The 15,422-nt window shown below is 36.8% G+C and overlaps 1 protein-coding gene across 2 annotated transcripts in view; it reads right to left on the bottom strand.

Moving 5' to 3' along the window:
• Window positions 1–10,872, bottom strand: part of LOC144438725 (pirin-like) — an 81,852-nt gene extending 70,980 nt beyond the window's left edge. For both annotated transcript variants that reach the window (XM_078127876.1, XM_078127877.1), the window contains exons 1-3: window positions 10,707–10,872; window positions 9,780–9,878; window positions 5,687–5,767 (exon numbers count right to left, since the gene is read on the bottom strand). In XM_078127876.1, coding sequence (XP_077984002.1) covers window positions 5,687–5,767; window positions 9,780–9,878; window positions 10,707–10,796 — 270 coding nt within the window. In that variant the 5' untranslated portion in view covers window positions 10,797–10,872. The remainder of the gene's footprint in view (window positions 1–5,686; window positions 5,768–9,779; window positions 9,879–10,706) is intronic.
• Window positions 10,873–15,422: the final 4,550 nt, after the last annotated feature.

Raw genomic sequence — 15,422 nt, 5'->3', positions numbered from 1 at the left:
TCTATGTCCTCAGCTGTCATAACAGCAAACCGTAGCTTTCTCCCTGCCATTTTACCGTCTACCTTGTAGTATGTGTATTTTATTCACCTTCTAAATACACCTTCTAAATGAGGTAATGTTTATTATTACGAAAATAGTGTGAACAGAAGTCTTATCTGTTCAGTCACAGTCAGGGGTCATGTTTTTGTTATGATAGTCTGCGTCTAATCACTCTTCCCTGGATGCCATTAATTGGATCTCATACACAGAAAATACACTCCCGCCACTGACATTTGATAAATTTGCTACTCTGCTGATACACGCTTTTCCCTGATTGGTCAATAGCCTTATTTGTAACTGTCAGTTGAAATTTAACGCCCAGCCGGAGTACAAGTACAAATGTATGGATGGATGTATGTATGTATAGATATATGATGGGTTGATTTGGGGTGCTATATTGTCTTAGTGATAAGTAATCAGATATCACAACAACAGTAATAATTTCTTTTTATTGTAACTGTAGCTGTTTGACAAGACTAGAACAGAAGACATCTGTATGACTATGACATCTGAAAGATCAGTTTTATCAGGAAAAAAAGCTGGTTGACAGACAAGGAATGCAAAGGGAGATGGAACTGGTAGTACAAGACCCAAAGTGACTGTCATCATCCAACATCCCCATCACCTATAGCTTCTATCATACAATTGAATTGAATATTACAACTAAAGAATGAATGGTCTTTCCTTGTATAAAGTGAAATAAGGAAAGACTTGTGCAAAGATAAAATTTGTTACACAACAAAATCACATACAAGACCAGCACTCAAATGTTGTTTATCATGACACTCTTATCAGTTTGTTTATATATCTTAGAAAAGTAGTACATAGTAAACTGTTTGCTTGTCCATCACAAACTCAAATTTGTAAATCAAAGTTGTCTCATTGAAGAAGGGGCAAAGTCAACTGTATTCAATCAATCTTTGTATCATCGATCAATAACAATCTCGGCAAACCTTCTCAGTATCCTTTCAGGCTATTGACCAAATGGATCAGGGCTGTTATCCCCAAATGCATACACCCAGCAATTTGGGATGACTCGTCTGTCCCAGATTTTGGACAACTAAGCTGCCAAATAGTAAATTGACTATAGGAAGCAATGCACGATGAGCCTCTCTTATGTCTTTGTATGGTACCATCAGTATGTCTCATCTGTGAACTTTTGTCAAGGCAAGCACAATGACATCTGGTGAAAGAACAGAAAAATTAGAATTGTACATTGCCAGTGTTTCATGATTTCATCATAGTCATAAACTCAATGCCCAGTTATGGTTGTTTTCAACCTATGTGAGAATGTTTTATTTTTATGAAAGGTAAAAGATGATGTGTGCTGAGCTGATGTGATTTTAGAATAATACATGATTCTAGATACTGATCCTCTGTATAATTGCATTCCTGTTACCCACAACAAAATAGCTTGTATGGTAGTAACAAGTAATACTCGCTCTCCTCTTTATGTTTTGAAGACTCAGTGACATAAATATACCATGTTTCACCATCCATTGATTTGGCATTGTAAAGCTTGGGTTTAAAGCCCACCAAGTAACTCGATATCGATTGAAAGGCTCACAGCATCAGCATATTGCCAGACTAGTCTCATAGATTATTATGAATATGTAAACAAATTACAGATGTTTGAAGGTCCACTTCGGTTCACTTATGGTTCCACTGACTATTGCAGAAGTGTAACAGCTTGTATCTGTAGTACTAGTTGGTTTCTATATTTGGACCAAGATTTGATGTTTTTTGTTTACCTTTGCTAATATGCTTGTAATAAAGCCAGTGTGAGTGGGATGTTATGCATGCATAAGCAAGTTATCTAACACACAAAGGTAATTGCTGTATTACATTGCCTATTAATACACTGGGGAAAAAAGCATATTACATGGCTAATATTTACAATATTGGACAGCATTCAACAAGATAATGAAACATGATGACATACCAAGTATGGGACTTTGTATTCGGTGCGGGGTGATAACATCCAGGTTATGTTGCAACAAGTATGACGTCATGGTTGAACATTAGACCTAGCTCGGTCGCTGGCTATCAACCTTTCTCATCATCTTATCCAGAGGCTGTAGTTTCTCCACTGAGATTATTTATTTGAGTCTGAAAGAGTAAAAACATGATGATGTATATCAACACTATTTTCATGCTAGTATTTAGTGATGCCATAATTTGAAATAATGTATATTAAAACAAGAGGAATTTATTTATTCCTATAATTGGCATGTAGTGTGACTTGTCCTTTCTGTTCTTACTGTAAACCTCAGCTTGAGAGCTACTTTCAAATATTCTACTCTCTATCTTTATTTGTCAGTCCCTATCTGCAATGCCTATACCACATTCTGTACAATCTAACTAAATCTACTAAGTACTTCTACTTTAACTTTACTACTCCTACATGTATGTTCTATATGTACATCTGTACTGACAGCTGGAATGTACAATAAATCATGAATGTGACAGATGTACAGATAAAGTCAATAAAAGTGTAGAATAGGTAAGTTACCCTGCATGGCAAAGAAACTGACTTGAGTTACCACTGGACAGTATTTTCCCCATGACACATACGACATTCAATAATATTTGTAGTGTTATAAAACTTCAGACTCCACTTTGACACATGTTTTATACAGTGAAATCAGAATCAGATAGTGTCCCGCCCCTTTCTTAGTATTATCCTTGTAAAACTAACATGAAAGTGGAGATTGTTATTTTATGATGGAAACTAAAGGTTATATCAAAAGTCTGTGCCTTGGAGAGGCTTAGCATTATACTACAAACATACATATGCAATGTATTTCCACTTTATAAAATATTTTAGCATATTTAGCTGAAAGGTTTTCAGCAGAATAATCAGTGTAACAATGGAATCACTTTTTTTTGTTTTCATTTGTTTTTATTAGCGGGTTCTCTAAAACTTTACAAGTCTATATAAAAGGAATCACTTTCATTGGTAAATTCTCAACAACTATTAGGGTAATGAAGGTAGACATATTTGAAATCAATACATTTAGTAATGGCCTTTACAGGGAGAGATCTGGCACTGGACTATAACATATACATGCACTTGGGAGTTAATTAGCCGGCAGGGCTTTCCATCACAGTCTTGATTTGGGAGAGAAACAGCATCACCATGAATGCTAGTGTCCCCCTCCCATGGTGAGCACTCTTTTCAAATGAAGACATGCTAGAGGCCATGCTTTTGAGGCTAAAATTTCAAACCATACACATTACTGAAAGCCATAGTATATTTTCAATATTGTCTTCAATTCCAATGAAGAGATTTAGGGCATAAACAAACACATTCTCAGGAGTTGCCCAACTCATGATAATTCAAAATAGGTTTTAGAACTTATTATGGTGAAGCCACAAGAAATGTTGGAAATGCACTTGGTAAATGACTCTTGGGGTTAAACTTTAGCTCCCTCCCCATCAGCCGATCTCAATTTTCAAAAAAGCACACTCACCAATTTTATTATATTCCTATTTTCTAATATGCGTCTCCCCCCCCCCCCCCCCCCCCCTCGGAAAAAAATTCTGCTCATTCCCCTCACGAGCAATTGATGCTCGACAGTAAAGATATGACTAAATGATTGATATAAATAATGAATGACATATCGAATAATTAGTAATCCAACTGCAAAGCACGCAAACATACTTGCAGGCCATTCGTGATGAACTGCATTAGTGCATGGAACAAATGCTGTATAACATGTATAATATGGAAATTTGACGGAATATGTCTTTCTTCGAAATATTGTTCACTGAAATTTAGTTCGTGTCCGGGGGGATAATACACCAATGGTATTCAGTACTTCTACATGGTACATTTTACATGCAGTACGCATTCTTGTGTTCACGGCATGTACATGTAATATTGTATGCAGTTCATGGGCTGCAAATGCATTTTCACATAGATTAATAAGTATTTAGTTCAGCCCTTATTTCTATCGATCTGTTAGTAATATCTTCACTCTCCGGCATCAAGTGTTCATAGTTCTGCTAGTAATTGTATCTCACTGTTTGGTCCGACTACACCTCAGACCACTAAAAAAGACACAGTGTGTATCAAACTTCATTGATCGCCTAGCTGCAATAATTGTAGCGTGTGCTGTGATTTTGAGGACTTTTTCATCTGTTTTAAATTGTGCCTTTTTGTGTTCCGATGTTTATTCGGGTTAAACATCGGAACGCGAAAAGGCACACAAAAAGACGAAAAACCCCTCAAATCACAGCAAACGCTACAAATATTGCAGCTACGGAACGCCTTGTCACTAACTGCAATTGGTGTTACATCGGCATGCAAAATTAATGTGGTTAATACTTACAACGTATTCAAAATCATTGCCGCCGCTTATCCATGACATTGTAATACATATTTCAGCAGTAAATCAGTCCAATCCGCTTGGCTATCCCATAAGTTCTGTGACCCTTCAGCGCTAGGCTTGTCATTGTTGACATCTTGTGATGGGCACGCTCGCTCAATATATCGCGTAATGATGACATCACTTTCACATGACTTGCCTCTATCGATGTCAACAAATATGGTGGGCGGTTTGAAAAGAAGTAAGTCGGCCGAATGTTTTACAGCTCCCGTATGTCACTTTGGAGTAATATTGACGACTAGTAGACAGGTAAATCATCTAATTAGAGGGATTGGACCATTTACAGTTTAGTTTTAACGTATTTTTAAATGAAAGAAAATACCCCCAAAAATAGTCCCTGTTGCAGCTAATATACCTTTACCCTTTTATTTTGGAAACTACATGGTATTGACACTACAAATCACCACATCTCATCAGATTCCAGTTTCTATTATACACTAGGTATGACCACCTAAAGTTCTAACATACCGGTGACTTTACTATACATGCAATATATTAATGCCCCATTACCAATGTTATGGGCCCATTTTTGTGTGTCATGGGAAACTCATTTAAAACTTACATTTATGTTAGCTTTTCGAAGCTTGGAAATATTACCTCAAAGGCAATGAATAACCTAAACATTGCCTTAATAGAAGAAAAAACTGCAGATCTGCCAGGGGGAAAACCCAAAGGACTCCCTCACCCCCAGAGGTCACTCATGCATTCAACCAACAATCAGATGCACCAACAACCTTTTTACTGTCATTATGGTATTAAACTTTTCTTAAATATTTTCACCCAATTCTAATTTGAGATGATATTGTCTTTTAAAGATGTGAAATGTTTGCAAAGATAGTCTAAAATTGTCTTAATCTCCAAATCTCCCCTACCAATGATACTACCATTAGATGTGCTGACCTTTACTATAATGACACCATTTAACTTTTCAAGAACATATTTTAACCCTATGTAAGTTATAAAGAATAGTTTCTGATACTTGATGGTGCTGTCTTGTAAAGCATGGATTAAGTTATTGCTTGAAAGGGTCTGAATAGCCTAAATATTGGCTTTAAGAGTAAAAATCCCCCAGGGCTTCCAGAGGGAGACCCCTCAGACCCCTAGGAACCCCCCCCCCCCACAAGGTGTGCACATCCCAGTCTCATGCTTTTCCCCTACCTCTTACTGTCAAGATGCTATCAAACTATATTTCAAACTATATTTGAATTTCCTTTATAATCAATGTTTTCAAGTAAAAAAGAAAAGAGGATAATTACCTGAAGATCACCAGCACGCAAAGTTCCTTCATTTCCAAGAAAATCTTCATGAGATGTCTCTCCACTTATTACATAAGTTACCTTTCATAGATTGAAAGTACAATATTAAAGAAAAACCCTTGTTTTATTACCGAACATCTATTCTTTTCTTTAGGTTTATGTATAGCAAACTTGAAAAAGGGCTGAGAAATATGTTTTAATAATCCATTGTTTCCATGGAAACAGTTTTGTTATTATGATAAAATGACACGTTAAAATATTCCATGACTGCAACAGGAATAGCAATTCATAATTGTTAAATAGCAACCCATAATGTTTGAATAGCGACCAAAAATTGTTAAATAGCAACCCAAAATATTTCAACACAAAATATTTCAATAGCAACACAAAATATTTCAATAGCAACTCCAAATATTTCAATAGCAGTCCACAGTATTTCAATATTTCCATTACAACACAAGATGGTGATGTGTGTTTGGTGTCGTTTGTGCTCTGATTCTTCTTCAATATTAGCTAGTTTTGGATACCACAACTTTGTGAAATTTTGTGTACCCAGTGAGTATGACCCACCCACCTTGGAAGACTTATACATTAAGAAGAATGTTGCAAACACAAACTTTGTACCATTTGTACCAAGATAAAATCAAAGATAGGTCAAGATCAAGAATGTCAACAGCTGTGTTCACACTTCGGTATTATCTTCTATTCTCACTGATATGCAGTGGAGATGTTCACAGTAACCCAGGTCTAGTTAAATGCCAGTGTGGCTATTGTTCAAAATGTGTTCAGGTCAATTCAAAGGGGAATTTGCTCCACACCTGTGATATATGGTATCACGCAAACTGTGTTGGCATATCTGTGACTAAATACAATCACCTGTTGGAAGATAAAACATCTGAATGGAATTGCATATCCTGCAGTCTCCCACCTCTGACAGACAGTTTCTTTAAAAGAAGCTGGGTACGGAAAACTTGCCTTTGATATAACTGAATCGAGTGATTCCATGTATGAATCCTGTACACAAACTTGCATTTGCAACAGTGTCACAGAAGGGACTTAAAATTGCCCATCTAAACACAAGAGGAATTCGAGGAAAAAAGGGTTGCAAGATTGATGAATTACGTCATCATATGAGATCTCAGCCCTATGACATTCTCACACTGTCTGAGACACTTCTTGACAGCTCTGTCGCCATATCTGAGATTGATATACCTGGACATGTGGCATATAGGAGAGACCGCCCAAACCATGGGGGAGGAGTGCTCACATACGCTTCCAAATTATTACAAACTCTAAATAGAGAGGACTTGCAGATGGATTGTGTTGAATGTCTATGGATTCAACTAGACATCCACAGGTCAAAATACTACGTAACCTTGAACGTGTGGAAAAATGTATTTCGACAGCTTGTGATGAAGACAAGATTCTCTATATTCTTGGGGACTTCAATATTGATTTAAAACCAAACCAAACAAAACAAAAGGTTTAGCAAAACGTCTCACTAATTTCTGTAAGGTTTTTCAATTAAGAAATCTGGTGAAAGACATCACCCATGTAACCGATAGCTCAGAAACTCTTATTGATTTAATTAGAACTGCGTAACATCCAAGCTCATACACCTAAAGCCATAGTTATTTCCATCGGTCTAAGTGATCATCGTCTGGTGTATGCCATTCGTAAAATACAGAAAGTAAAGTCTGTCTTATAAATTTTGATGCAGAGAAGTTCTGTGGTGAAGTTCGCAATATCCCCTGGCACACAATAGAAATTCATGACAAGCCAGATGATGCTTGCGGCATGTGGAAGGAGCTTTTAATACCAGAATGTGATTCTAATGCTCCATTTCGGACTATAATCACTCATAGAAGAGAACATACCCTGTGGGTAACTGGTGAATTCATTGTGTTAACATATGAATGCGACAGACTCAAACACTCTGCAGAAAAACATAAGGATGCCAGTATTTGGGCAAAATTCAAGAAAAATAGAAATTATGTTAACAATATGGGGGTACAATTGAAAAAAGAATATTTTACATCGCAATTAGATCAAAATAGCAGTGACTCAAACAATCTTTGGCACACTTTGAAAAAATTGTTGCCAAGCCAGTCTAATGAGAGTGTCATGAGTTTGAAAGTGGATGATCACATCACCACCCATACAAAAACAATAGCAAATCCATTCAATAACTTTTTTACTACAATTGGATCCAAGCTGGCAATGAAGTTTACAAATCGAAATACAACACTTTTAACACAGTGTGACAGTAACTTCTGCTTTAAGCCCATAACCACTGAGTACGTTTGTAGGCAATTGTTGAAACTCTGTATTGCTAAGGCCAATGGTATTGACAATATTTGTGCACAGTTCCTTAATTATGTGGCTTTGTATATATCATCATCATTGACATATAATTTTTACAGACAGGAAAGGTTCCTGCAGAGTAGAAACGAGCTAGGGTTGTGCCATTATTTATGTACTTTCTAAGATATTGGAAAGAGCTATCTAGATGAGAATGACTTTGTGAAGAGATGTCAGTCAGGATTCAGGCCAGGTAACTCTGCGGCAATAGCTCGTACTCATGTTACATATATTTTATTGCATAATATTGATTGTAAACAACTCACTGGTGCAATATTTCTAGATCATTACTAGAAAGCATGGGCATTTCTTGTGGGGTACCCCAAGGTTCAATCCTGGGACCTTTATTTTTCACCCTTTTTCAATGACTTGCTGGAAAGTAATTATGTATGCAGATGACATGGGTAAAACTTGGTCTACTGTCAAGAAGCAGACAGGTTTTGCTGTTGGGACTTAAGAAGATGATGTTCAATACCTTAGTCCTTCCCCATTTCAATTATGCTGTGAATGTATGGTGTAATACGAATCAAAAGTATTTGAAGACACTTGAACTTGAATGTAATGTGATACTAGTACTGGCTGGGTTTATGAAAACTTGGGTTCAAGGAAACCCTGTATACTTAAGCAATAAACCACCCCCTGGGGATGGTATACCAAGAGGTTTTGACCAGTGAACGAAATATATGCACGAGCGATAGCAAGTGCATATATTGAGTTCACTGGTCAAAACCGAGTGGTATACCTTCCCCAGGGGGTGGTTTATCGCTATTATATTATACCAGTATATTGAAAGTATCGGAAACAAGATAAGAACTAACGTTTTCTCGTTTGATATGCGCCCCTGTGACTAATTTGCATAACAATAACGCTGCTTTCAAGACAGCTGATCTTGGCCTCAACGTGAACGTCGTGCAGCGACTGGATTTATTTTATCTGCGAATCGTTTCTAGGGATAATCTGTACATTGATCGGCTCATTAAAAGTGGACAGTGATGAATAAACAACCTGTTTGACTCAAGGTATAAACTTGAAGTGGTTTATTGAATACAGCATGCTTCAATTGTTCCCGGCCGAATTCGCGACTCGGTGAAGTGATAGACAGGTTGATATTTACAATGTATTTATATTACTGGAAGTTACGTCAGTAGATTTTTGGGTTTGAGGATTTCCCTCTCGGATTGATGACTGATACTCTAGGACAGGATCCCAGACAAATTTCTATTTAGATTAATGGTAAGTCGGCCAGTGTAAGCTCTTTCACTTGCTTCATTTTTATGACAGGACAGGGCAGCTCACCAATGTTTCCACCCCAGCTAGCCGCGCCGAGGCTGGGACCGATCTCGTGCATGCCTTGACCTTAGTACATGTAGTAGGCGATGATTTGAACAAATACGCGATGACTTGGTTGCTTTCGAAATTTCCTTCAATAATTTCTCATAAAATATTGTCTCATTGAGAGAAAACCCTCCTCTGTCTGACAATTCGAAGAGTTCACTATCAGTATCACAGCGAACTACAACTCAACGCTCGACCGTAGCCAAAACAAACAAAATTTGGACGTGTGCCAGCAGTGCATTATCGTGCCAGCAGTGCATTATCACTCGTTTTAGACGCGCTAGTTCGATGTCTAGACCAATCAGATCCCTCGATTTCAACCATCAATATACTGGTATAATATAATTACTGTTTTAAAACCACTATGTGGATAGTCAAGGAAACCCTGTATACTTACTGTTTCAAAACCTCTATGTGGATGGTCTGGAAATCCTGCTGGTTCTTTAGCTTTGAATTCATCTAGCAATAGGAATGGATCAAATAGTGTATGTTCCAACTGATAATAAAACAAAATATATCAATGTACAATTACAAATGTGTTAAGAAAATGAATTTGGTAAACTATTATTCTTTCAAGACTGCAAATCCTTCGAAAACTAAAAAATGAAATTATCCATTGATCAGTGTACAAATGTGTGGAACTGATCATTTGAATAACTCTGATCCAAGTTGTACATATCTATTCTTCAATAGTGGAGAGAGAGAGAGAGAGAGAGAGAGAGAGAGAGAGAGAGAGAGAGAGAGAGAGAGAGAGAGAGAGAGAGAGAGAGAGAGAGAGAGAGAGAGGGGGGGGAGAGAGAGAGAGAGAGAGAGAGAGAGAGAGAGAGAGAGAGAGAGAGAGAGAGAGAGAGAGAGAGAGAGAGAGAGAGAGAGAGAGGGGGGGGGGGGCAGGTCAGAGAGTGAAAGTGTCCACTGCCGTTTATTATCCTAACCAAACTATAAACAATGAACATAGCCGCCGAATGTGTAACGCAATCCTACATTCAATTAATCGTTACACACCGTGTCAGTGTTTACATTTGGGAAACGAACATAATGACGTTCATGCAGATACAAAAGGCTGATACAGTAGTCAAGTTCTCTTCTTCCACTTTTGATTGAGAAACATACATTTATGTTATATGGGTATCTCGGTCACAAAATGGATACAGTACGAAGTAGCGCCTAGCATGGATATCGGATGTAATAGTGTCTCACTAAATACATCCATGCACCTAGCAACACAAGGAAATAGGAATAAATTGTGAAAACAGACAGAGGTCACAGTAAGGTCACCTGACTATGATAGGGCAGCCCTGTGATAGGGATACTACAATATAATTACCTCTGGACGCCCAATGCTTCTATTTACGACAACTCCTAAACCTTCTTCGGTTGGAACGCTCACTACAGATTTCTCAACTGTCCTGGACATTCTTGATCGAGATTAATATGACAACTACAGAAACTGTGGTGTCAGTTGCATCATCGTAATGGTTGTTTTGTCCCGTGTCCTGTGAATATAAACTTTCCGGTGGAAAATAATCACCAGCCTAAGAGTTCCAAAAAAAACCCCAGATCGGTCAATGACATTCATACGCACGTCGAAGAGCTGCGATGTCTTCTTGCCGCCTTTGATAGAGTACATGTGGTAGTAGTCTAACAATGTTTTCATACAGGGTCGCATGTCGCGATCGGATTTCCATATTAGGGATGTGAGGCTCAAGTTGAAAACACCTACCGATGTGGAATCCAATAAATTGACTCATTGTTAGGGAGCCTTCAGTATTTACGGGGGGGGGGGCATCACACATGACCATCCACAGGGCACCCAAGAACCATGTGACAAACAAAACAAAACAAAACAAAACAGACAAATAAATAAATAAATAAATAAATAAATAAATAAATAAATAAATAAATAAATAAATAAATAAATAAACTATCAAATAAATGACAAATGAATAAGCAAACAAACGACAAGCATAGAGACAAATAAAATAATTAAATAAACCAGCAAATAAACAGATACTCGTGGGGTATACCTAGATACGTTTGTATTTTTGTATAGTGATGGGTACAAAAAACGTATCTAGGTATACCCCCACGAGTATCTGTTTATTTGCTGGTTTATTTAATAATTTTATTTGTCCCTATGCTTGTCGTTCGTTCGTTTGCTTGTTCATTTGTCATTTATTTGATAGTTTGTTTATTTATTTATTTATTTGTCTGTCTGTCTGTCTGTCTGTCTGTCTGTCTGTCTGTCTGTCTGTCTGTCTGTCTGTCTGTCTGTCTGTCTGTCTGTCTGTCTGTCTGTCTGTCTGTCTGTCTGTCTGTCTGTCTGTCTGTCTGTCTGTCTGTCTGTCTGTCTGTCTGTCTGTCTGTCTGTCTGTCTGTCTGTCTGTCTGTCTGTCTGTCTGTCTGTCTGCCTGCCTGCTTGCTTGCTTGCTTGCTTGCTTGCTTGCTTGCTTGCTTGTTTGTTTGTTTGTTTGTTTGTTTTGTTTTGTTTTGTTTTGTCACGGTTTCTGGGTGCCCTGTGGTTACCTTTCTCTTATAATCATACACAATCTAGTTAGTTTCTAAAACGTGTTTTACATGTTGTGCATACTCTGCCTGATCCACAGGGGCGTGTAATATTTCACAGATTGTTGTTTTCCAGGTCTACAGACTAAATATAACAACCTTTTGATTAATATATATTCCTACATGTAAAGGGAAGAGGAGAGAATATTTCTTAGTAGTATAGAGATTGATACATTTGTAGCAGCAAGATTCGTACGATATTTTCCTAAGAAAACGGCATTCTAAGCAATAAGAAAACAACAATCTATGAAATATTACACGCCCCTGTGGCCTGATCTGGTCACTTGCAAAAGTTCCCTGATATCATTATCACCATCACCATCATCACCTTTCAACCTTCAGTATTGCCATGATCAGTGTCACTTTAATCTGACCAACTGTCACTTCTTGAGTCAGTACATGTGTATCACTGTCCGTGTTCTCTATGACATTCAAAACTAAATCATAAAACATATGTTGTTGGAGTTACTGTGACATGTTTAAGTTAAGTAAATCAGTGCTAAAATTCTAAATGTAATTGTCCATTTGATACGCTGCAGATGGCGTTGTTGATGCTCCAAGTTGAGTTGAATATCGTTATATATAGTTGTTCCTTAAAGTTTGTAATGTTCAAATTCAATCAGTAGTCTGGTGTGAATTCGTGTTTTGAATATTTCCAGTGGGTCGATTGATGTTACGCCGTTGGTTTTATTTCTTCTGGCAACATCGATCGATACCTTCGGTGTAGATGTGATGTGGACAAATAGAAGGAGGGCATTTTTGCTGATTCTAGTATTAAAGGTGCTGTTTTTCTTCGGTGGGTTTATGAAGAACCATGAAGCTGGTGTAGTTTGATTGTCGTTGGTAAGATGTAATGAGATTGTAGTTATAAGATTCAGAAGCTGTTGAATATATAAGCAATCCAGGAAAATGTGAGATAGGGAATCTTGTTCTTCACAAAGTGGACAGTTTGAGTCTGGTCGGAAGCCCGCGTTGTGCTAGAATGTGTCAGTTGTGTATGCACCGTGCATGATACGCCATTGTAGGTCTCCTTCCCTTTGTATTGTTGGTGGGTAAATAGCAAGCTTTGAAATTTGGTTTTATGGAATCTGGTAGACTGAGGATATCTCTCCATACGGTATCTAATCTGGTTGGTAGTTTTAAAGCGTGTTGTGCCAAGATCAGGTATTTATAAATAGTACCTTTTTTTTAGTTTATACGTAGACAGTGGAGGGGACTACGGTTTATACAGTGCCAGGTTGAGTTCCGGTGAATGATGGAGTTCAATTGAATACTGTGTATTTACAACATTTACATGTGGAGAGTCTTCCAAGTGGTTGTGAATTATTGTTTTCAGTTTGATAGGTATTGCCTGTTGAACAGTTTTGATTGTGAGACTTAGGATGCGTTCGGGTCTAATGTTTACAGTGTCCTTGAGGTCATTTCAGGTTAGCCAACGTTTTTCTTCTATATTGATGAGATCTCTTAAATATTGTTCTAATGCCTGTGTCTATGTAGTGGGCCAATGAGAATCATCATCATCATCATCATCATCATCATCATCATCATCATCATCATCATCATCATCATTATTGTCATCATCATCATCATCATCATCATCATCATCATCATCATCATCATCATCATCATCATCATAATCATCATCATCATCATCATTATCACTGCTACAATCACCATCATATTTTAATGTATGTATGTATGTATGTATGTATGTATGTATGTATGTATGTACATATAATAAATGCAATTCAAACCCATCCACGTAACATTCCTATAATTATGCATCAGAAAGTTTACATACTTCATGGTAAGCATTGTAACAGTTTAACAACTTTAATACAGTGAAGTGATATTGTATTATTGCCTAGACTCTCTCACAGACCTCAACGCTTCAAATAAATACCTAAAACTTGGGTTGTTCTGTATGTATCTACCGCATCCCTGTACTGTGCGCCCTCATCGATCACATAGAGCTAACCTTTTATTGACGTGTTAGGCGAAGACAGTGCTATAGTGGGATAATCACCATTCTACCATCAAATTATTCTATTCTATTCCCATCATACACTTCAATAGAACAAACTCATTTTTTTAGAAATATTACTAAGGAGTATTATTCCATTTTAATATAGCTTGGACAATTACCATTCCACTATCACATTATTCTATACTATTCCCATCATACACTGCAAAAGAACAAACCCATTTGTTTACAAATTTTACTAAGGAGTACGATTCCATTTTAATATAGGTTGGACAATCACCATTCTACCATCAAATTATTCTATTCCCATCACACATTGCAATAAAACAAACCCATTTGTTTACAAATTTTACTAAGGAGTACGATTCCATTTTAATATAGGTTGGACAATCACCATTCTACCATCAAATTATTCTATACTATTCCCATCACACATTGCAATAGAACAAAATCATTTGTATACAAATGTTATTAAGGAGTATTATTCCATTTTAATATAGGTTGGACAATCACCATTCTACCATCAAATTATTCTATTCCCATCACACATTGCAATAGAACAAAGTCATTTGTTTACAAATGTTACTAAGGAGTATTATTCCATTTTAATATAGGTTGGACAATCACCATTCTACCATCAAATTATTCTATACTATTCCCATCATACACTGCAATAGAACAAACACATTTGTTTACAAATGTTACTAAGGAGTATGATTCCATTTTAATATAGGTTGGACAATCACCATTCTACCATCAAATTATTCTATTCTATTCCCATGATACACTGCAATAAAAGAAACATCTACTGATACGACTAATGGTAACGTGTATTACCATTAGTCGTATCAGTAGATGTTTACACTCATGGTATAATGCGTTAATTTGGGCAAATAGTGAGTTTGTTCTAGCAAGCTACTAATTAATGCAAAGCTGATAAACTCAGATAAGACATTGATATCAGGTAGGAAATAGAAAAAAAAACAGTGAGAGGAAACAGTATTTAAAACTTTATTTGAAATATACAGAAAATAATGTTAGAAATCCGGAAAATCGCGAGTACAAAATTGATCATTTGTCCTTTACCCTGTGAACAGAGTAGTGATATCAAAACCAACCATATGGGGCCAAACAACATTAACCAGGTTTGAAAATGACAACATAAACTGTCAGTTCCTTAAAACCCAATCATAGCAGGGACTATGTCATTTTCAATGACTTGTAATATGGGCTTGATAATCACCATTCTTCCATCAACTTATTCTATACTATTCCCATCATACACTGACAAAGAACAAACTCATTTGTTTACAAATATTACTAAGGAGTATTATTGCATTTTAATATAGGTTGGATAATCACCATTCCACCAACAACATATTCTATTCTATTCCCATCATACACTGCAATAAAAGAAACTCGTTTGTTTACAAATGTTACTAAGGAGTATGATTCCATTTTAATATAGGTTGGACAATCACCATTCTACCATCA

The sequence above is a fragment of the Glandiceps talaboti genome, chromosome 8, assembly GCF_964340395.1.
Source record: "Glandiceps talaboti chromosome 8, keGlaTala1.1, whole genome shotgun sequence".
In the NCBI taxonomy this organism is placed as follows: Eukaryota; Metazoa; Hemichordata; class Enteropneusta; family Spengelidae; genus Glandiceps; species Glandiceps talaboti.
Note: the sequence above shows the minus strand (reverse complement) of the source record. Positions and strands in the feature narration are given on the sequence as shown.